Raw genomic sequence first — 22,983 nt, forward strand, 5'->3', positions numbered from 1 at the left:
CATGGGGCGGGGTCCTCTGACTCTGGAGCCAGAGGATGGGACCCAGGCCGGCTGATCCCCTGCAGCTGGACCAGCCCCGCCGGCAGCACCCCTGCGACCGGCCCTCCCACCGGACGCTGGCGCCCTCTCGTGGGGGGACAGGGGATCCTCCGAGAACCCCACCCGCCGGGAGCAGGGATTTCTCACTGTCGGGAACTGCTCAGTAAGAGGCTTTAAGGTGAAAAGGTGGCGCTCAGAGCCGCGCGAGAAGGAAGCCGCCCGTGGGCCGGGGCGTGGGGGCGGCCAGGGTTTCCTCCCGCCCCAGGCACCTGACCCGTCTCCCGCCCCCACTCGCTCCACCTCCACGTGCTGCCCACAGACAGGCCGCGGGCTGGGCACCCGGGCCCCAACACAGCCTCATCAGACCGGGTGGCCCCAGGGCCCTGGGCCCCCCAACTTCACCCTGTCCAGGTGGGCTCCCCCTGACATGCAGGCTGGGTGGTGGTGGGTGAGACGAGAACTGGAGCTGATAGCAAGCTGGGCTCATTCACGCTGGAGGTGGGATGGGTCCCTCCGTTTCTGCTCGAGGGACAGACGGACCCTCTGGGTGGCTCCACATGAAGGGTCGTCTTGTCGGGGCGAGAAGCCGACCGACAGAGCAAACACAAGTCTTACCTCCACAATCACGTTCAGGCTCGTGTCAGAGCCCACGCTCAGCTCTGCGTCTGGACGGTGTTGCTGATGGTGGCGGGCACCACGCAAATGGGGACACAAAACTCTGGGTGGCCCCAGGGCCGGAGCTCTGAGAAGCCTGAAGCGGGGTGGGGGCGGGGTCGGCAGGGACCCTGCAGCCATGCGGGTCCCCAGGGAGGAAGGAGCTGGGGTGGGGAGGTGCTCGGGTGCAGGGGGAGACCCAGCAGTGAGGGGGGCTCGGGGTGCAGGGGAAGCAGCGGTGGGAGGGGTGGAGTGCAGGGGAGCTCAGGGTTTAGGAGGAGACCCAGCAGTGGGGGTGAAGGATGCAGCAGGGGCGACCCAGCATTGGGAGGAAAGGGGTGCAAGGGACTCAGAGTACAAAGGGAGACCCAGCAGGAGGGAAATCGGGGTTCAGGGGAGAGCCAGCAGCGGGGAAATCGGGGTGCAGGGAGACCCAGCAGCGGGGAAATCGGGGTGCAGGGAGACCCAGCAGTGGGGAAATCGGGGTGCAGGGGAGACCCAGCAGTGGGGAAATCGGGGTTCAGGGGAGAGCCAGCAGCGGGGAAATCGGGGTGCAGGGGAGACCCAGCAGCGGGGAAATCGGGGTTCAGGGGAGACCCAGCAGCAGGGAAATCGGGGTTCAGGGGAGAGCCAGCAGCGGGGAAATCGGGGTTCAGGGGAGAGCCAGCAGCGGGGAAATCGGGTTCAGGGGAGAGCCAGCAGCGGGGAAATCGGGGTTCAGGGGAGAGCCAGCAGCGGGGAAATCGGGGTTCAGGGGAGACCCAGCAGCGGGGAAATCGGGGTGCAGGGGAGACCCAGCAGCGGGGAAATCGGGGTTCAGGGGAGACCCAGCAGCGGGGAAATCGGGGTGCAGGGGAGAGCCAGCAGTGGGGAAATCGGGGTGCAGGGAGACCCAGCAGTGGGGAAATCGGGGTGCAGGGAGACCCAGCAGCGGGGAAATCGGGGTGCAGGGGAGACCCAGCAGCGGGGAAATCGGGGTGCAGGGAGACCCAGCAGTGGGGAAATCGGGGTTCAGGGGAGACCCAGCAGCGGGGAAATCGGGGTTCAGGGGAGAGCCAGCAGCGGGGAAATCGGGGTTCAGGGGAGACCCAGCAGCGGGGAAATCGGGGTTCAGGGGAGACCCAGCAGCGGGGAAATCGGGGTTCAGGGGAGAGCCAGCAGCGGGGAAATCGGGGTTCAGGGGAGAGCCAGCAGCGGGGAAATCGGGGTTCAGGGGAGACCCAGCAGCGGGGAAATCGGGGTTCAGGGGAGACCCAGCAGCGGGGAAATCGGGGTGCAGGGAGACCCAGCAGTGGGGAAATCGGGGTGCAGGGAGACCCAGCAGCGGGGAAATCGGGGTTCAGGGGAGACCCAGCAGGGGGAAATGGGGTTCAGGGGAGAGCCAGCAGGGGGAAATCGGGGTCAGGGAGACCAGCAGCGGGGAAATCGGGTGCAGGGAGACCCAGCAGGGGGAAATGGGGTGCAGGGAGCAGACCCAGCAGTGGGGAAATTGGGGTGCAGGGGAGACCCAGCAGTGGGCAGGAGTGCAGCCCCAGGGAGGGCTCCCTGCCTGGTGCACAAGCTGGGGGTAGTGGGCAGCAGAGCAGGGCCGGGGAGGTGCTGGGTTAGTAGGGGAGGAACAGCCCACCCCCCCCCCGGCATCTGGGAAGAGGTGAGCACAGCCGTCTGGAGGTGAGTTTGGGGCCTGGCCAGTGGCTGGGACCAGATGCAGTGTTGGAGCCTGGGGACCCCCCTGTGCCCTGTGAGGACCCCCTCCCCATGCAGCCCTGGGACCCTCACTCAGCAGCTCGGGGGCCTGGGTAATGCTGTCCGGCTCTGACGTCAGAGCGCAGTGCCGAGCATTCATCAAAAGGGCTCGTTAGTGGACGTGGGCCCCCAGCCACCTCCCTGAAGCCAGAACTCTGAAACCAACGTGGCTCTAGAGCAGGAGGTTTGGCTGGTGGGCCTTTGTCCCAACCTCCTGGGGGCACCTGCTGCAGGAAAGTTCACAGAAGGGAGCTGGGCCCCCCAGAGGAAGGAAGGTGCCCTCGGCTGCCCCCCACCCCATCCCGAGTCCAGAACAGACCCGGCTGGGGGCTGCAGCAGAGGACGCATGGGTGGTGGACCCAGGATGGGTTAAGGGAGTGGCTGGAGGAAGAGAGGTCACTTATCTGCTTTGCGCCCCCTCCCCTGCCAGCCCCTGGGGCCTGCAGGGACCCTCCTTCCTCCCTAGTGCAGCTCAGGACCGCTGGGGGGCCGCCCAGACCCCGCCAGGGTGATGGGGGTGGGGCATCAGCACCAGGTGGACAGGCTCCGGGGCTGTGTGCACCCCCACCCCCGGGGACACTCTGGATGGCCGGGTGCCTGGGCGGGGTGCGCAGGGGTGCTGCACCTGCATGTACGCTCCACCCCGGGTCCCCGTCACCCCTTCCTTTCCCTCGATCGCCAAGACAAGCCAGGAACCCCGCCCAGGACATGCCGCAAGGCCCTGGGATGCAGAGCTGTCCACCCCGAGAGAAGACGCCGACCAGAGAGCACCTCCAGGAAACACGCCTGGCTGCCAGCCTCTGGTCGGTGTAACACAGGCCCCCTGCAGGGCTGCGCCCCTGCCTCACGTCCCTGGCCCCGCACCCCAGCAGTACAAAGCTCACTCAGCTGTGGTTCCAGAACAATCCGGGGGGAGTGAGGGGTGATTCGCAGCCCCCAGCTCAGCCTGATTAACTTACAGCCTGGACACCAGGACCTCGCAACGCGTTAAGCCCACCGGGATGTTCTGGGCAACGGGTCCGCAGGCGGAGCGCACAGGAGGGGGGCAGGAGGACAGTGGTCAAATAGCCAGAGGACGTGACGGCTGTGACACAGGGCCACCTCGGGGTCTCGCCCTCATCCCGGGGGACGTTCTGGCCAAGGGCGCCCTGCTGTGGGGCCACCCTGACATCGCGGGGGTCAGCTGCATCCAGGGCCCCCTCACCACGCGCCAGGGGAACGGCCCCAGTCCCGATGACCCAGATGCCCCTCAAGCCTGCAGATGCCCCCCCCGGGGGGGGGCAAAGTCTGGGCCAGGACCACCTGCTTTCTGAACAGAAGGAACCGCTGGGATAGGAGACGTCCAGGCCTGTCCTTAGTGCTTCTGGGGCCAGGAGGCGGCTCCTCTCCCATCAGGGCCTGGACACCAGCCTGGGGCCACGGGGGAGCGTGCGACGGACCCACGGGCGAGCCAATGCTGGCCGCTCAGGCGCATCCCCGAGGCCTCCCGAGTGGTCCCCACTCAGCGCAGCCTGCGAGCTGCCCCGTCTCTGCGTGTGCCCCCTGCCAGGCTCCAGGCTGGTCCAGGTGTCCAAGGGACTCACTCCACCAGGGCTCACACTGCCACACCCCCCCCCCCCCCGCCCAGAGAAAGCAGGATTTCAACACGCCAGCCAGCCTTCCGTCCCCTTGGCTTCAGGTCCACTGAGGGTCAGGGGAGGGTCACCCTGGCCAGCCCCCGACCCCTGTCACCACCAGGACACGCCCCCAGCTTCGGCCCTCAGAGCACGTCCACCCACCCACGGAATCCACCGCTTCACGACTGCGCCCAAGGCTCTGTGAAACTCAAGCAGCTAGAAACCTCAATTACAGGCTTGATGACAAATCCGAGTCCCTCTTTGGGAAGCAGGAGGGATCAGCTGGAGCCTCCCCAGACTTGTTCTGGTTTCCATTTCCAACCACACACACGCGATACATGTTTGTCATTTGGATGGAGGCTCTCTGCGGCCGAGGAGCCGTGGGACACGCCACCCTCCCGCCTGGGGGCACGTGTGGAACAGTGCAGGGGACAAGCATGGACCGTGGGCAGGACCCACAGACCGCCCAGAGCCCCCGCCCCCCAGGGGGTCTAGCCGGGTGACAGGACACCAACGACCACGGCAAGCGTGTGTGAACAGACCCAACTCCAGCTACGCGGGAGGAGTGGTAGGACAGCGGTGCCATTCGTTCAGAGACAGACGTGCCCTTTCCAGCCAGAGCCAGCCATCTGGAGCTGACTGGTGTGCCAGCAGCGAAAGCGCGGTGTCACCAGGAGGGGCAAGCCACAGCGGACAAGACAGGAGGGCGGGGACAGTGAGGATGTCCAGCGGGGCACGGGGGACACCGGGAGGGCTTTTGAGTCCAGAGACCACCAGAAGGTGAAGAGGCTCAGGAAAGCGAGAAACGAGCACTAAGCATGGGCCCCCCTCCATTCTACTGTGAGAGCTGCGAGGGTGTTGCTTTGATTACCAGCCCTGGAGGCAGACTGATGCCGTGTGGGTTTAAGGAAAAAATCTTAGGAAAATATTCACGAGATCCGTGCCTCGAAAGCAACATAAAACTTGAAAATTTACTGAAAAATTTGAGGGACTGATTTTTTTTAAAGGGAGAGATGCGTATTCTGCATCAGATACTGTTCGTCCAATGTCCAGGTGATTCCCCAAAATAGGAATTAAAGTGTTTCTATGTCGTTACTGCCCTTTGGGGGAAAAAAAGGCCCATTCAAACAGCGTCAACACCATGTCAGACGTGGGTGAACCTCCTCAGTCCGCAAGCAGAGGACGGGGGTGTTGCTACAGCTGCCGCCAAAGGTATGACAACTACTCCAAGGTGGATTCAGGTGAGTGAGCAAAACTATAAAATAATTCGCCCAGGCTCTACCCTCAAACATCAAAGCTGGGCTCCTGGGTCCAGGCTTTCTCGCAACAGGGTGTTACGGGCTTGGGGTAAACTTGGCTCAGCCACACACACACACAAAAAGTGATTAAATAAATATTCGCTGTGATCCACTGCGCCCTGCGCCAAGGACAACAGGTGTGCAGGTCTGGCCGCAGCAAAGGAAACAGTGGGGAAATCTTTAGGAGCCAAATCACAGACTGTCAGACATTTTTTCTTTTTTTCCCCACTATTCCAAGGGGAAAAAAAGGGAACCTCCAGAAGCCTGGCTCAGCCTCCAGCGTGGTAGATAAAAGCTGGCGGTGCCCTGGGTTGGCGGCGCCCTGGGTTGGTGCCCGGCCCCGCGCCCGCCCGCCCGCCCGCAGCACTCACGTCGGTGATAGTGTTGAGGGCAGTGTCGGCCCCGATGCTGAAGTCGGAGCCCGGGACGTTGTTGGACACGGTGGCCGGAACCATGACCATGGGGACGCAGAACTCCTCGTGCTTCTCCCGGGCGGCCGACAGCTCCAGCAGCCCCAGGTAGGCCTGCGGGTGAGTGTGCGCTCGTGGGGAGGGGGCACGGGAACCCCGGAAACGCAGGGACCCCGCACCGGGGGGGATGGAGAGGGGCCTGGCGCTGGCGGGTCCCTGTCTGAGGTTCTCACGCTGCCTTTAAGGGAGATGGAAAGGGGACTGGGGCTGGTTGGGGCCGAATATAAATAAAAAATGAAGGTTGACGGTCCAACCTGTCCTTAGGAAATAATCGTCTGGCCCCAGAACTGCCTTCCTCGCTGCCGAACAGCCAACAGGCTTCCCATTTGAGAGGGGCTCCTGTGCATGACAAGCCCAGCCTAGGCGGGGAGTTCTCGCTGCCCCGTCAAGGCGCTTTCTGCCCCGTGTGCCGCACCTGCCCTTCTCTGCATCACAGCTTCTCAGCAGCAGCTGGGCCTGCGGCTCCCTATCCCTGGTCCATGACGAGGGCGGATGGCACGATGCTGGGGCCGACATACCTCGAACCCACCGATGATCAGGAGGGCGTTGATGCGGTGGGCACGCATCTGCGCCGCAATGTCCTCCAGGTACTTCCCAGGAAGCGTGCTGAAACGGTGCGGGAGGCGAGGTCAGGCAGGACCCCCCGCCCCACTCTCCGAGCCACGTGTGGCTTCCTGGGGGGACAGCAGGGCTGGGGGTTGGGGGAGCTGGGCAAGGCAGGAGTGGCCAGGAGCCAGGTCTCAAAAGAGGGTTTTTTCAGAGTTCCCTGGTGGCTCAGCAGGTCGAGGATCTATCTTTGTCACTGCTGTGGCGTGGGTTTGATCCATGCCTGGGAACGTCCATGTGCCAAGGGCATGGCCAAAAAAAAAATTTTTTTTTAAAGAGGGTGTTTTCAGACAGGAAGAAACTTTTCAACTGTGCTGCAGCCTGAGCTCAGAGTCCTGCTGCCTCATTAGCAGAAACGCGAGGCACAGGAGCTTCTGGATATTCACAGCTGCCATTGCTCGGATGGAAACGTCCAGTGTTTTCCTCACCCCTGCGGACCTGGCATCCCATCTAACCCCACCCCGGTCCCCCCACGCACACCTGCTCCTCCTCTCCTGTTTCACCACCTGCTCTGACGTGGCCAGCGAAGGGCAGGGACAAATGGCAGTCAGCCCCGCCCGGAGGCAACTGATAGAACCCCAGCTTCTAAGTGGAGCTGGACCGTCAGAAACTAACCCCCCAAAGGCGTGGGGGGGACAGGACAGCGAGCACTTTGCGGGACGGCCCAGCCCCACGGAACCCAGGGCGACACGGCGCTGGCTTCACAGCAGAGCAGGGGAGGGGGACAGGACAGCGAGCACTTTGGGGGACGGCCCAGCCCCACGGAACCCAGGGCGACACGGCGCCGGCTTCACAGCAGAGCAGGGGAGGGGGTGGTTCCCATGGACAGAAGCTGACACCCTTACGGAATCCAACCCTTAGACCTGAGTACCAGCCAGCTGCTTTCCTCTTGCATTAAAAGGTGACCTTTTAACAGCTGCACCCCCGGGGTCACAGGAAATAGCTGAGCACCTGGAGACACGTCCTGTCCCCACTGTGCCCAAGAAGGAAACAGTTTGGAAACTGTGGTTTTGTGTGGAGTGGCCCCCCGAGCCCCAGTGGGGACCCAGAGGCTTGGGGCCTGTGGTCCCCAGGGCATAGAGCCACCATCAGTCCTGTCATCCCTTGTCTGTGTCACCTTCCGTCAGATGTGGGGCTGCTGCAACTATTCGGTTCTTCCAATCAGTGAAAGCAAGGGTCGCGGGAGGAACCGGTCCCGGGTTCTCTGCTCTGTCTCCTTTCAGGGGCCTATCTCGTCACCTCCTACAACACGGCCTGGGGCCCCCTGGAGCAGGGCGGGGGCACCCAGTGCCAACATCCTTCCAGGCTCCTTTCTGGGGCATGAAAGCAGCAGTGTGTGCACCAGCTGCTCCCCGGGAAGGCGGCTTCCTGCCTGCAAAGAGCAGCTCAGAATCCATGTGGGGAGATTACCGTTTTGTCCCAAGAATGGAGCCTCCTTGGCCGGTCCAGCCTCCAACATCGGCCCAGCCGATTTCCTTTATCTGGTTGCAAACAGAGAAAAGAAACAGCTTCAGAGAACAGCCAAAGGGAATTGGAGAGCTTTAAGACAGCTCAGGTCTGCACCTTTGACAGGCTGCATGTCTGAAGGATTTGAGAAACGTTAGGAAACGGCTCTCCTTGCGAGGCTGAAACAGCCGAGGCTGATGATTCAATGATTAAGGTTCTAAGGATGCCAAGGTTCCCGAGTGAGGTGCACCCAAGGACCGGGCCCTCCTGCCTACAGGAAGGGGCCTTCACCTCGTTGCCGTCATGCATATGGTGTGGATGCTTTAGTTGGCTAAATCCTACCAAAAGGAAGTAAAAAATATATATCTTATCTGCAGGGTGTGTGTCTGTTCCTACATATGCATAGCTGGGACTGGGTTTAGTGGATACATTAGGCACAGTAAGAAAAGATCCGAATTGTCAGCACCACCCCGCTTGCACCTTGGGGACATTATTAAATAAGAGTCACCTGAACACAAGCATGGCCATATGTGACAGTCAGTCTGATCACCAAGTGCCTACCAAGTGACCAACGGGGGGACATGCTGGACAAAAGGGCGATTCAAGTCAGCTGAGGGTGGGGAGATTTCACCACGCTGCTCAGAAGGATGTGCAGTTTAAAACGTATGAACTATCTATTCTGGAATTTTCCATCCAGTATTTGTGGACGGTGGCTGGATGCAGGTAACTGAAACCTGGATGGGGGCAGGGGGGGCACGCTTGGCTGAGAGGGAGCATCTGCAGCCTCAGGGGGTCTAAGGCCCCCATATCCTGGCCTTTGCCAAGGTAATCTGTCTCGCGGCCCCAGCTGTCACTCAAGGAAACTGGGGGTGGTATGTTGGGGGGGGGGATCTCAGCTTTACCGGGAGAGTTAGAGGTCTTGGAGGAGCAGCAAGTGTACTCAGTAGGCGCTCAAGCACTTCCTCTTTTCATCAGGCTTTTGCTGGAGCAGATGCTCTGCCTACCTGCCTCGGGTCGCACCTCACCGCCCACGGGGCGCGCCCGATGCGCTTCCCACCTAACGCCCAGTCCTGGACGCCTGAGAGGCCTTCCCGCCCGCCTTCGAGGAAGCCAGAATCCATGTTCCCTTCAGGGGCCTCCCTGGCCAGGGCCCCGGGACTCACGTTGCCTTTGGCGAAGCCCTCGAAGCCGTCGTACACGGCGAACATCTTGTGTCCGTCGGAGATGCCCACGCGCACGGCAGCGCGCACTGCCGCGTTCATGCCGGCCGCGGGCGCGCCCACGTTCACGACGCCCACGTTGCAGTTGGTCTGCGAGTCGGGGAGGGAGCCGTGTGGGTGCGTGAGGGTCAAGGGGCCGGTCAGCGTCATGGCACAGCCGGCTAGCACCGCGGCCCACGCAGCCAGAGCGCACGGGGGAGCACGGGGCCCAGGGGCTGGGACTCGAGGGCGGATGTCCAGGTGGGAAGGAGCCGGAGAGGGTCAGCGGGGACGGGGTGGCCCCTGGGAGCCGAGACCCGGGCAGAAGGACACTCAGGCCGGGGCAGGACCCAGGCGTCGCCGGAGCTGGGGAGAAGGGGCGGGGTGCCTCACGGGCAGCATCCCCTACCTTTGGGATCTGGGAGTCAGGCAGCTTCATGGCCAGCCGCTTGTAGGTGTTCAGGTTGCTCTCGAAGCTCCTGGGAGAAAAGGGCATGTCGGACCAAAGGGCAGAATGTGGACGGAGCTGGAGGGGCTCATGTGGGGAGAGGGGGACACGTGAGCCCCCTCTGTACAGGGGCTTCTCTCTGGGATCCCCGGGACCCATGCCCGCCTCGCCTGGCAAGGCTTTGTGTGTCTGCAGGGACTAGAGGGACGCTGTCCAAGGGGCTGGGGGGCGGGGCGATTAGGGAGCAGCCGGTCTCTTCCCCCAAATGCTAGCACTTTCTGTCCCAATCCCATCAGCTTCTGAGTGACCCCCCCACCAAGAAATAAATGAACGCATTCCCCTCCAGTCATCAGGACCATCGACCTGCAGAGACAGGGCTTTGCATGGGACCTGTCTTAATTCTCTCCCGTTGAGCTGCAAGCGCAACCTGGAAGCACATTCTAGGCCTGAGGGACAGAGACTCCCAGTAAAACGGTTTTCTCAAAACAGTCACCTTCCTCGGAGCTTCACGGCCTCCTTAAATCTCCCCTCGTCCATCGCCTTTTGGACATCCTGGGTCTTTACGGAGACGATGAAAGGAAGAAAGAACAGGTCAAGGCCCCGTGAGTCCTGGGATCTGGGCTGGGGACATGGCACCGGCCCCGTCTTTCCGTCTCATCCCTGCACAGAGACCTTGCGGCCGGCAGGAGGGGTCGGCCCGCACCGCCCAGCCAAGAGGGGGGCCCAGGCTGTCCGCCCTGGCAGCTCGGTACAGAAAGACCAGTGGCACTGCTGGCCGGGGTAAGCGGGTCCTGAAATCACAGGGGGTCCGTCCCGGGAGAGAAAGGCCGAAAGTAAGTGGATCTCCCAGGCCAGGCTCTCGAGAGTCCCCATTTGACTCTGGTGACAACAGAACAGCAGAAGGGCCCCCCTCCCGGGGACTGGAGGAGGGGCACTCCGGGGTCAGAGCCCCTGGGGACCAGCACAAGGAGCCACCCCTTTCAGCCCCAGGACCCCAGACAAGCCATCCGTCTTTCTGGACCTCAGCGTGCTCATGGGCGGAGTGAGAAACCCGCCCCTACTCCTGATGTCGTCTGCGGAGATAAACACACGCCTGACCCCTAGGAAAGCACCGGACAGCAGCCGGGTCAGTGAGTGGCCGGCTGTGCTCTGCGGCCCGCCTGCCGGAGGCACCAGGATGGACTGGCATTCAAGGGCGAGCCTCGGCTGCCTATCGCCCAGGCCTGAGGAGGTGGTGCCTGTCCGGCTGTCACATCACAGATGTGAGAGGCTTGGGGGTGGGAGGGCAGGAGTGGCTGGACGGTGGCCCTCTTCCCCTGTGAGGCCCCAAGTCCCTGCAGAGCCGGCTCCGGGCTCTCGGGCCCACACACGGGCGCTCAGGGCAGCCCTTGGACCTCCCTCCTGACAGGCCGGTCACTGTTAGGGCGGCTGTGCCCAGTATCCCAGAATGGAGGGGAGCTGCCCCCACCCCGGGAGGGGCCCCCGGCCTCACCATCTGCACGCACTCCATCAGCGGCAGCCGCACCGCCTGGTTCCCGCTCAGCGACACCACGCAGGCTGGGGTCTCCGGGGTGGCCTGGAGGAGGGCGACCACGGCCTCCACACCCATGCGGCTGGCCTGGAAATGACACTGAGACGGTCAGAGGGGCCCTCTGCCCACTGGGAGACCAGCGCAGTGCCCTGGGTGGAGACCCTGCCTGGTTCAGGGGGACTGGCTGGTTCTCGGCTCCTCCATCCCCCGCCCCCTTCGCACCCCCTGCGCGGAGCCCTCCACCGACGAGAGGGACTCGGCTAGGGACCGGCAGGGTGCGGGTGGGCAGGTCGGGGCGGGGAGAGCAGGAGACAGAATTGGGCTCCGGGTCTCTGCTGTCCCCCAGCACTCCCCAGGGTCTCCCAGGGTCTGGGTGGCCAGGGCCCAGGAACTCTCTGGGCAGCAAGCCTCCCAGCGAGACCACAAGCTGCAGCATCTCACACTGTGGGCAGAGATGCGTTTTACCGATGGCCCTGCTCAGGGTCACCCAGTCTCGGTGGCAGACGGGCCCCCTGGCGATCCCAGAAGCACGCCTCTGCTTGTGAAGATGCTGACGTTTGCTCCCCCACTCACCAAGATCCTGTCAAAGGCTGAAGGTGTCCCGCCCCTCTGCACGTGTCCGAGGATGGTTACCCGCGTGTCGTAACCCAGCTGCGTGACCACGAGCTGCGGGGAAACAAACAGCCCAGAACATCAGCTCGTCCTCAGGGCCGGTGGCTGGGAACTGGGCGCAGAGCGTCCCACTCTTCCTGCAGGGCTGCATGGAAGAACATTCTAGTTTCTAAGTTTCACTCTTCCCTTTTTTTTTTTTTTTTTTTTTTTTTCCTTTTTGGGGCCGAGACTGTGACATATGGAAGTTCTGGGCTAGGGGTCTGATTGAAGTTACGTCTGCGACCTACACCCCAGCTCACGGCAGTGCCAGATCCTTAACCCGCTGAGCAAGGCCAGGGATCCAGCCCATGTCCTCAGGGAGACCAGTAGGGTTCTTAACCCACTGAGCCACAACAGGAACTCTTAAATTTCACTTCCTTCCTTTCTTTCTTCTAATTTTTTTGTTTTTAGGGCTGTACCCAAGCATATGGAGATTCCCAGGCTAGGGGTCAAATTGGAACTACACCACAGCTCAAAGCAACGCTGGATCCTTAACCCACTGAGCAAGGCCAGGGACCGAACTTGCGTCCTCACGGATGCTAGTCAGACTTATTAACCACCGAGCCACGAGGGGAACTGCTGAAATTTCTTTTCTAATGAGTGCTTTTATGAGCAAATAAAATCTTTGTCTCTCCTCCCTTGCAAATGAACGTAAGTAACGTGATTAAGAAGCCCTATCGCTGCAGCTATTTAAAGCATTGCTACTGCATGAAATGTAAACATCTCCTTAAACGTGTAAGGCTGCACTGGAAAAGCACAACACAATAAAACCCAGGTGTCCCTCCATCCAGGGCCCACGTGAACCCAGCTGGGCGCAGACTACCTGTCTTCACTGGACTTCACTTACTCTATAAAAATGAAGGGCTGGGTGGTAGGAACCCCATGGCCCCCTCTGGCTCTAATATTACACAACCAGTCTTCAGCTTCAAGCAGGGAGAAAATCTCTGCTCTGATCACGTCGATTCCATCCACAAACCCTGGCAGACTTTCGTAGGTCTCTCTCTCGATAGCTTAATAGTTAGGGGAACAGCTGGTCCCGGACACATGCAAGGCATCAGAGAAGCCAAGGGGCCAAACCAAGCTGATTCCGCATTTGCCCTGGTGGGCGGCTTCAACCAGAACCAATGGGTCTCTCCGGTGTGGTTACCTTGGTAAGCGGGCAGCCTGGCTGATCCCTCCTGGGCCTGACAAGCTGGCACCCCTGGGAGCCGAAGCCTTCTAAGCCCACTCACCTGCCTCATTTCCTCTGCCTGTCGGGAAGCTCCCGACCATATTCCAGATTCTCGGGTTCTCCTGAGGTCAGGAGCTGGGTGATTCTCATGCCACTAAGGCTGTGAGTCATTATGAAATGCTTTGAACTATCAAGAAGAACAAAAAATCCAGTAGCACGCCGTTCCAGCCCCCTGCCGCCTGGGGCATTGACACTGCCTCTTTCCAGGCAGGTGCCGGGTGAGGGGTGGACACCCACCTCCTTGATCTGCTCCGAGGTGATGGGTTTGTTCTGAGTGTCGATGGCTCCCTCGGCCACAATGATGATATTCAGCCGTTTTTTCCGGGCGCGGTTCTGAGGAACAGAAAATAAGACCCTCAGATGCACCTAAACCGTCCCTCACGACAAGACGGGGCCTCTGCCCCACCCGGCTGGCCTCGCCCCCGGAGGACAGGGCATTGGCTTCACGGGCCGTGTTTCCTAATGACACGGGCAGGCCTGGAGGCGCCGCAGCAGCTGTGACAGCCCCGCAGGCGAGGCGGCCGCAGCTGGTGCCGTGACCTGGACCCGAGGTGATGAGCACAGGGGCCGGGCTCCCAGGCCAGCCTCCACCATGGAGCGGGCCTGCATCTGGAAGCCAGCACTTCCAGCCACCTCCCCCTGGACCCTGCCCCGCCCAGCCCAGCCCTAGGGAGGGCCGGGGATTCTCCGCCCCCGTGATGGGCAGGGCCGCCCTGGCCTGGGCAGAGGTACCGAGGAGAAAGCAGAGCCCGGGCGGTGCCGTCCACCCCTGGGGCCGCCGTCCTCACAGCCCCATCCAGCGATGCCCCACCTGTCTCAGCAAGTCTGTTCTCTAACATCCCGAATTGAGGACCCTCCTGCAGGGGCTGTGAGCTGGTGGGACCGTGAACCTGGGCGGGCGGGGGCGGGGAGGGGCTCGGCCCGTCCTGTGTCACAGACACGCGGGCTGCTAGCTGGTTGTTTAGTGATGGGTGTGAAACGTGCCACACTTAATCAGAACCGTTTTCTACAAGGCGTCAAGATCTGGCTGCAAGGATGCCTATTTTAGCGTCAACGTGAAAGAGCAAACACGGAAGTGATGCCTCGACCACAAGTGTGGGTCGGCCCGACGGCCACGCTTCCCCGTAGGATGGAACGTTCCCATGCGGTTCAACCACAACAGGGTCATCTGCCCACTTAGGCGGGAAGGTGGCCAGTCCACCGACTGCCTCCTGGACGAGTCACTGGATCCTCACAGCACCACGTTACCTCTGAGGGACTCGGGGCATGTGAGGGGGACGTGGTCTGCCCTGCAGGTGGCACGGCCACGGTCCAGAAATGGGACCTCCAATGCCTCCGAGTCCTTTCAGCCTTGTGCTGAGGTGCCCGTGACCAGGGCACGCTCACGGCTCGCTTCCTGGCTGACTATTCGCAAGATATTTAGAAAAATCCTTGCAGAGCTACATGGAAAACCAAGACAAAGGAATTATAGGCACAGCACCATCGAGTGTCTCCACCCCAGTGAGTTTAAGCCACTGGTTCTGACTCTGCCCACAGGTTCTGAAGGGGAGCCAGACTCCTGCTTGTTCTTGTCCTTGCTCACAGGGCACCTGGAATGCCCGCAACCCACGGAGCCTGCAGGCGAGACCACAAGGTCACAGCAACGACAGCAGGAAATCCAGCACCAACACCCAGGACCTGCTGCACCACAGCCTCGCTGTGACCTTCTGAGCTTCCCTCCAGGCTATGTCTGGGCTTGAGGGCAGGCCAGGGACTCGGGAGCAGGAAGGACGGTGGGCAGGGACGGGCAGCCCCCAGGTGATGCCCTGGGCAGGTAGTTAGTGGACGTTCTCGGTGCCACAAAGAGGCGCCTGTCCAACAGGAGGGCCAGGGCTCGCCTCCCGCACCAGCCGCTCCTGCCACACCCGCTGGCCAACAGGGGACAACGCCCACGTCCCCAGGTCAGAACCAGGAGGCAGTGAATGTGTTTGTGGCTTCAACGAACGGGCCGTGTTCCCTGGCTGGTGAGAGCCCAGAGATGCAGCCTCAAAATGGGCAGAGTCTCCTGAGAAAAGGGACAGCTTTAACCAATCATTTCATACACAGACTTTGGGTCCGCAGAGCTCATGCGACATGTTGCTGGAACTCCTTTCTTGAACCTTGAAGGTGACAGCCGTGTCTTACGGGACAAGGGTCCTGGCCGCACGCAACGCTTCTGCGTTTGCCGACCATGACCGTAACTGCGCTCAGCCGCGTGATTGCGTTTTTGCCAACAGCGCAGTGATGAGACGGCTATGACGAAAGGGAAGTTCCCCACGTGCTGGGATCCCGTCCTGAGAGCTGACCGTGTTTTATACAAGGACCTGCAGGCCTGAGTTAGAAGCCTTGCAGAGGGATCTGCTCCACACTGACCAGGCCGTGTGTGACCAGGCTGTGAGCTGAGCCATGTGCAAGACAGGGAGTCAACCTGCAGACCTCCTGCCACCCCTACATGGGGACAGGGTAGCCTGACATCTCCGAGGCCGAGGTCTCCCTTGGCCTCCTCCACCGACCACTGAAACTGTTGCTCGGGGTGAGACATGCAAAAGCTGCAGCGGTCTCTCGCGCCACGTGGCTCTGCGGCCGTGGGAGGGGACAGACCCATGCGTGGCCAACCCGCCCAGACCCCGGCAACCAGCTTGAAGTCCCTCGGATCAGAAAGCGTCAGCCTGCTTAAAACCCCGTCCAAACCGAGGGTGCTGAGAGCCGCCGCACAGCCCGGCCAGGGCAGCAAGGGCAGAGCCGCGGCGGGGCCAGGGAGGCCGAGCGCCGTTACCTCCGAGAGCTTGATGCACATGTCTTCCTGCCAGCCTTCCTCTGGCGGCGACTCCGGAAGGAACACCCAGTCGGCCCCGCAGGCCAAGGCGCTCACCAGGGCCAGGTACCTGCACAGACACAGCAGTGACCTTGAGGGCCGGCCCCGGGGACCCTTCCTGGGGCAGGGGCGCTGGGGCACGGAGTGCCCAGGGTCCATGCGTGGGCTCCTCTCTCCCCCAGCCGTGCCCGCCCGTACGTACCCGCAGTGCCGGCCCATGACCTCCAGAACGAAGGTCCTCTGGTGGCTGGAAAGAGACGAAGGAGACGTGGCTCAGCAGGAAGTTTAGGCAGGAAGGCTGCTTCCTCAGACGGCAGGTGCCTGAGCTGCCCGCCAACGACCCACTTTCTACCAAAGCAGACGCCGTTGCGAGTATGTCTCTTGCTCTTTGGAGCCGAGGGGCAGCGGGCACAGGGCCCTGTTGGGTTTTACAGCAGGGCTGCCTGTCCCCAGACACACTGTCCCCAGCAAGGGCTCTGCTGGCAGAGACCACTGCTCCTGCCAGGACTGGGGGCTGGGCGCAGCTCAGCCAATGCAGGAGACGGAGTCAGAGTCAGGTCCATACCCGGTGACCTCAGCCCTTCTGCGAATGGGAAGCTCCGACTGCCTCTGCCACCCTGGGAAGGCCGGGCATGGTCTGCCACTGCGCAGGTCCCTCGGCTGTGGCCCCGGGCAGGGGCCCCTGCCTCACCCAGGAAGAGAGGCCCCTGCCCTGTTCACCCCCTTGGCTTTTGTGACCCTGCCCAGGAAACCCCGGAGCCACGGAGGTGACACTAGTCAAGGCTGTGCCCTCAGTCTGCGTCACGTGGACAAGATGTCATTTTACTGCCCATGATTCCTTCCGGGGACCCCTGGGCAGGCCTGCTGGTTGTGATCAATTCGTCCTATTCTCTAAATTCTCCCCAGTGAACACATTTTTCTTTTATAGTCAGGAGGGAGTGACTTTTTTAAATTGAAAATAAAAAGCAAACCTGGATTTCCCATAGTGACTCAGCAGTTACCAACCCAACTAGTATCCATGAAGACTAGGGTTCAATCCCTGGCCTCGCTCCGTGGGTTAAGGATCCAGTGTTGCCATGAGCTGTGGTGTGGGTCACAGACGTGGCTTGGATCCCATGTTGCTGTGGCTGTGGTGCAGGCTGGCAGCTGCTGCTCCAATTAGACCCCTTGCCTGGGAACCTCCGTATGCTGTGGGTGTGGCCCTAAAAGACAAAACCAAACAAAAAGGCAAACCAGGCAACCAATGCTAAGTTGTTTCTGATATTGAGTGACAAGGCGTGCAGCAGAAGGGCCATCTCGGAAAGCTCCCGGGGCCGCACAGGGGTCTCCCCGGCCCCGCCCGCCACGTCCCGCGCCCCCACCTCTGGGCGGTGGTCATGATGGCATCTACCACCTCCATGATGCGGTGCAGGGCCGAGTCGGTGCCGATGGTCATGTCGGTGCCACAGAAGTCGTTGTCAATGGAGCCCACCATCCCCACCACGTTGAGGTGCCCATGTCTCTGCACTGCCTCCTTGTCGATCTTGCCTGGGGAGGAACAAGCCAGATGCCTGGGGTGACACGGGAGCCCATGCACGCTTCTAAAGGCATCTCCTGCTTGTTGCTCTGTTGTCTCTGGCCCTGAGTGCCTAACCCTGCTCACGGAGGGCAAAGCACACAGACGTGGAGCTGGCGACAAAGGTGGCGTGACATCGGACACCAGACAAGGTTGCTGACCCAGGGAGAAAAATTCAGGGAAAGAAGGATTGCAGGTTCCCAATGGTGCAAAAGATCCAGCTTCCATCTGCTCTGATGAAGACCCATCACCATCCCAGAATCAGGCCCTTCAGAATTCTGTGTGATGGCTACACTGACCCCTTATGGCCCGTGGGGGCTTGTTAGTTAGTGAAGATCTACTAATTGCTCTCAGGGAAGACCGACGGGGCTGGCAGCCCTGCTGGAAATGATCCAGTGCCAGGGTCGGGGTGGGGACAGCCATTCCTCTCCCGTGTCACCGCCTCTCACGCCTGCCTTACATCAGACATGGTGGACAGAGGTGCCCTCAGGCTCTGGCTGCTGGCGTCTGACAGCTGCTCTTCGTCCCCAAACAGACGTGCAGAACTTGCGGTAATTGCTTTAGCTCCAGTTTATGCTATTAGTCCCGTTTGCTTCCGCTGGTCATATTTCATGTTGAATTAGAGTTAGGGAACAACGGGTTTCAAAGATAAAAAGCCCGGAATACGGGAGATTCCCAGACGTCCTCTCCCATCGAGCTCAGGACCATCTAGCAGCAGGTGGTCATGTCTAGACCACGTCCTGCAACACCAAAGACCCCAGGGGGGCTGACGGTGAGGGCGGCCGTGGTGTGTGGGGGCGGGCGGGAGCCAGGCTCCCCTCATAGCCACATGGCTTCACCTGGAGGCCCGGCCCCCGCCTGTGAAGTGGGGATCAATACACACCCTCTGAGATGTTGCCATGAGCACAACACAGAACCGTCTCCATCAAGGTGGGGCAGGGTCTGGCATGTGGGATGGCAGAATAACGCTATTCTTATGAGAGTTATCACTATGATTCGAGGCACAAATTAAGTCCCGAGGTGGCAGCTGTTAGATCTATGTCACCACCGGCACAAACACCTCTGGGATAGTTAAAAGGGTGGAATGGGGAGTTCCTGTTGTGGCTTAGGGGTAACAAGTGGACTAGTGTCCAGGAGGATGCGGGATTGATCCCCGGCCCTGTTCGTGGGTTAAGGATCCAGCATTGCCGTGAGCTGTGGTGTAGGTTGCAGACATGGCCCAGATCCAGCATGGCTGTGGCTGTGGCCGTGGCCGTGGCTGGCAGCTGGAGTTCTGATTGACTCCTAGCCTGGGAATTTCCATGTGCCATGGATGTGGCCCTAAATAGACCAAAAAAATGAAATAAAATAAAAGAAAGAAAGAAAAAGAAGGGCAGAATGCAGGAAGTCCTGCTCTCCGAAGGGAAGGGCAGAGGCGTGGGTGGCAGAGACTCCGGGGAGCAAGCGTGAGGAAGCCCAGCCTACCATCCTTGGCCAGCTCCTCCAGCAGCCCGCTCCACTCTCTCCGGAAGATATTGGCCCCCGTGAGGCTGCCGTCCCCACCGATGACACACAGGTTGGTGATGCCCAGCTGGATCAGGTTAGCAGCAGCTTTCAGGCGGCCTTCCCGAGAGCGGAAGTCTTTGCAGCGGGCGCTGCCAATGATCGTCCCTCCCTGAAAAAGCAAGAGAACCGTGTTTGTGTGTCTCCTCTGACTGGACAGAAAGCTGGACAGCTGGGCACCCAAGAGTGTGGTACGAACACAGGACTTTCAAAGTGTGGGTTTCCATCCTCTTGTTCTTTTGAGATGGTCAACTGTGAAAGTTTGGAGTTTTCCCATTTTTAGCGCCATCCCAGAATTTAGTGGATAAAGATGCTGTGTCCCTCCCAAAGGGGGCCGCGTGCGGCCATGAGGATGAGCAGCTGCCGCCAGCTAGACGTGCGGAGCATGAGTCTGCAGGATGATGAGAGCCATCCTGTGGGGGCTTCTGGACCCCACACCCTCTCTCAGCCTAAGGTGGCCCGGCCCCGGTCATCAGCCATGGCCAGAGAAGCACTGTGTCCAGTGGCCCCAGGCCACAAGGCGCCCCTTCTGTTGGTCAGGGCTCAGCACAGGTGCAGGCAGAGTGGAACCTGTGAGCCCAGGGGGTTGCTTCTTGCCCGATTCCCTCCGCCCCCCCGACCACCACTTTCAAAGGCGAAATCTTAAGAAAACTTAAGCTGGAGTATTCAGATTTCTGGGAGAGACAAATCACCACTTTTCATACTGGGTTCTTCAAAAGCAAAGGACCCCGGTTGCATTTAGAAAAATGCAGGATGCCTTGACACAAATCACACGCACTTTTAAACTTCATCTGTGCCCCCCAAGTGCCTGTCCACCTTGTCGAGCAAGACGCCCACGAGCAGCCGAGACCGTGGTTAATGCTCACGGCCAGTGTGATGGGGGCAACATCAGGACCTGGCACAGCAGAGCCTGGCCGGAGGGCACCACCTCTGGGCTTGGATGTGACCAAGAGCGATCAGAGGGTCATGCGAGCTCTAACACTGGGAAGTTACGTCAGCAACTCCTCAACACTGAGGAAGTAACACAGACAGGACCCCGGGACGAAACCAGAAGTTGCAAAGTGGACCTCACGCCCACACAGGCACACACACTCACTCATACACGCCCACCTATAAACACGTGCCCCCCCACACTTGCACCACCCACACCTGTGCGTCCTATCTTTCTGCACACCCAGCACAGTAGAAGGGACGTGCTCTCCTCCCACCCAGGTTGACTGCCTGGAATTCGGATGACCCTGTCCTGATGTTTTGCGAGTGTCAGTTACCTAGGGATCCACGGCTGTCCGACGTTCCTTCCGCCTCTTCCCGGGGCAGTAGAGCAAAAGGGTTCAAGTGCAGACTTCCAGTCTGCAATGGGCACTAAAAGGCACATCTGCCTTCTTTACTGCGAGGCAGGTGGCACATGACCTTGTGTGTTTAAGGTGCACACGCTGAGATGACTTGGTACATGTTACCCTGTGCACTGAGCGCCCAGAGGGTGAGTTAATGTATGTATCAATCCACACGGCTACCTGTCTGTGGTGAGAACTTTCAAGATCTACTCTCTTAGCCACTTTCCAGTCGGTAATGCAGCGAAATATACAATGCGGATGTTTCTAAGGTGTGTAACACGGTGACTTCACGCCGGTACACACGGCGGAAGGCACACCAGTCAAGTTAGCTCCTCTGGCCCCTCACACGGTTACCTTTTGGGTGTGCGTGTGTGGTGAGAACACTGAAGACTGACTCTCTTGGCCACTTTCAAGTCCACAGAATAGCTAACGGCGTCACCACGCTGTGTGTGAGGCCCAAACCTTTCCTCATCTTGTGGCTGGAAGCTTGTGTTCTTTGACCAGCAGCTCCCATTGCTGCAGCCCCCCTTATAGAGACCCTCACATTAGATGACACGGTGGGAACCACCATTCTCCTCCATGTCTGTGAGTCTGGCTTGTTAAATTCCGCAGCTCGGGAAGATCCTGCGGCGTTTGTCTTTCTGTGTTGGGCTTGTCCCCAGTGTTGACCTACATTGCAGGATTTTCTTTTTTATGGCCGAATAATATTCCATGTATGAGTCCATACCACATTTTTTCGTACCTTCTTCCATTGCCTAGCACCTTCAGAGGGAAGGGACCAATTTGGTTTCCTTCAGTTAAAAAAACACTCAACCCGAGTCACAGAATAATAGGTATGTTTCAAAAATTCAAACTGTAAGTAAAGAGGTTTCCACGAGTCCCTTCTTTCTACTTAATCTCTATTTCTCAACTGGTTTGGAGCCCTCGCTAAGCTACATGGTTCCAGGAATTTATTAGGCATAAAATATTCAGGCGGGTTTCTTTTAAATGCCAAGTAAGCAAGTGTTTCGCCTGAAGCGGTCATGACCTCATCAGTTCATGCCCCAAGGAGACCAGCCCCGCCCGGGTCAGGGCAGGACAAAGATGCCCGTTCCCAAATGACTCCCTCGAGGCAGCCAGTCAGGATCCTCCTAGGCTTTGTTGCACGGATGCCAAATGACCTCCCAAACCCAACAGGCAAGGAGATTCATCACCAAACACAAGGCACTGATGAATCAAAGCTGCCCAGAGCTAACCTGCTCTGAAAATACCAAATCCCCGACACGTACCACTCGCCATCCCGTGTCACTTTTTATTGAGGGGTCACTTCGCAGTGTGCATGGGGTAAGGCTTTGTAAAAACTGAATTCAGTGGCAAAGTAAGAAAGTTTCATGCAAGGTGAGAGGGAGTGCTTTAGTCTGTTTGAACTAGTACTGAGCATAAGCACAGAAGGTCTCAGGCTGCAGTTACTTGGAGAAACAAACTGGCACCTACCACTTGCAGGATACTGGACACGCTCTCCCAGTCCGCCTCGACGATGTTGCTGCCGCCATCCACCATGCCCTGGTAACCCTGGCGGAGAGAAGGACAGCTTGTTACGACTCGGTGGAGCCCTCACGTGGTCTGTAAGTGATGGGAAGTGGAGACGCCGATGACAAGGAATCTGGGTTCCTGAGAGCCTGAGGGTTAGAAGACACAGCGCAACACCTCTGCTCCGTCAGAGTGGGGGACAGGGGAGCCTCCCACTCATTCTCCGGGCATGGGAATTTCCACCCAGACTCAGCCAGAGTCCTCGAGGGAGTAAGACGGCTTGCCTGTTGTCCCCTAGATCCTGAGCGATTGAAAAGGGACCCCAACACCGTCGGGATTTCAGTGCAAACTCACTGAGGACAGTGGTGTCCATTGCACTGCACCCCAGAAAGCAGCCCGTGAGGTCCCCCACCTGCCGGGTGATCCAGGCGACTCTCCACACACGCGAAAGGGCCCAAAGCACAGCTGGATGTCACCCCAATCACCACCTGCCTCACCTCCCCATTGGTGACAGTTCAGGGACACAGAGGGTCCCTGGGTGAACCTGCACAGCGACGCCTAGAAGACCAAAGACAACGATTTTCAACGCCAGATGCATCTCGACTGCCCCGCAGATTGTACCAGATCAGGAATGAGAGCGAGGTGCATGTGCAGCTCTATCTACGCAGCTCACTTTCCAGGGCATCTGCCCCTAAGAGGGAACAGGCATTAGCAGCCTGGGGAAGTTGATCATAATAGATCGTCTTCGCGGATTCCTGCTCCGAGCTGCAAGAAGGTCAAGAAGAAAGGATAAAAGGAATGCAGATTTAAAAAATGAAACAGCTCACTGACTCTGGAGCTTGTGCAGAAATTAATCAACAGTGCAGACATGGGCATGGATTTGTACACTCATAAGTGTGAGATGTCCATCAAAATGTAACGTACACTATGTGTGATATCTAACACATTATGTGCTAACATGTGAAACACTATAATTACATATAACCTAACATCAGACTTACCCATATTTGTATATTTTATATGTAATACGCACATACCATAAACTTGTATGCATAGTAGAAAATGCTCCTGTCTCAGCTTCTCCCTGTTGGCTCGACTCCATGCTTTTCTCTTTTCCTGGTTGTCACATAGATAACACCAGATGATACGCAATGCACGTATGTATGTATTGATATATATTACATGCTATGTAGCAGAACTGTTAAATCACACATTGTTATGATACACTGGGTGTAATCTTATGTCAGTACTTATATCCACACCCAGATACCTGGA

General features: G+C 59.3%; 1 protein-coding gene across 1 annotated transcript in view; it reads right to left on the bottom strand.

Moving 5' to 3' along the window:
* The window catches only part of PFKP (phosphofructokinase, platelet), a 59,685-nt gene that overhangs the window by 13,958 nt on the left and 22,744 nt on the right, over positions 1–22,983 (bottom strand). Inside the window, exons 3-16 of the mRNA XM_021065066.1 lie at positions 21,673–21,750; positions 18,788–18,977; positions 17,130–17,295; positions 15,971–16,015; positions 15,730–15,838; positions 13,173–13,268; positions 11,627–11,719; positions 11,015–11,140; positions 10,016–10,080; positions 9,484–9,553; positions 9,039–9,185; positions 7,840–7,910; positions 6,342–6,429; positions 5,725–5,877 (exon numbers count right to left, since the gene is read on the bottom strand). Coding sequence (XP_020920725.1) covers positions 5,725–5,877; positions 6,342–6,429; positions 7,840–7,910; positions 9,039–9,185; positions 9,484–9,553; positions 10,016–10,080; positions 11,015–11,140; positions 11,627–11,719; positions 13,173–13,268; positions 15,730–15,838; positions 15,971–16,015; positions 17,130–17,295; positions 18,788–18,977; positions 21,673–21,750 — 1,497 coding nt within the window. The remainder of the gene's footprint in view (positions 1–5,724; positions 5,878–6,341; positions 6,430–7,839; positions 7,911–9,038; positions 9,186–9,483; positions 9,554–10,015; positions 10,081–11,014; positions 11,141–11,626; positions 11,720–13,172; positions 13,269–15,729; positions 15,839–15,970; positions 16,016–17,129; positions 17,296–18,787; positions 18,978–21,672; positions 21,751–22,983) is intronic.

Source organism: Sus scrofa, chromosome 10 (genome assembly GCF_000003025.6).
Source record: "Sus scrofa isolate TJ Tabasco breed Duroc chromosome 10, Sscrofa11.1, whole genome shotgun sequence".
Lineage (NCBI taxonomy): Eukaryota > Metazoa > Chordata > Mammalia > Artiodactyla > Suidae > Sus > Sus scrofa.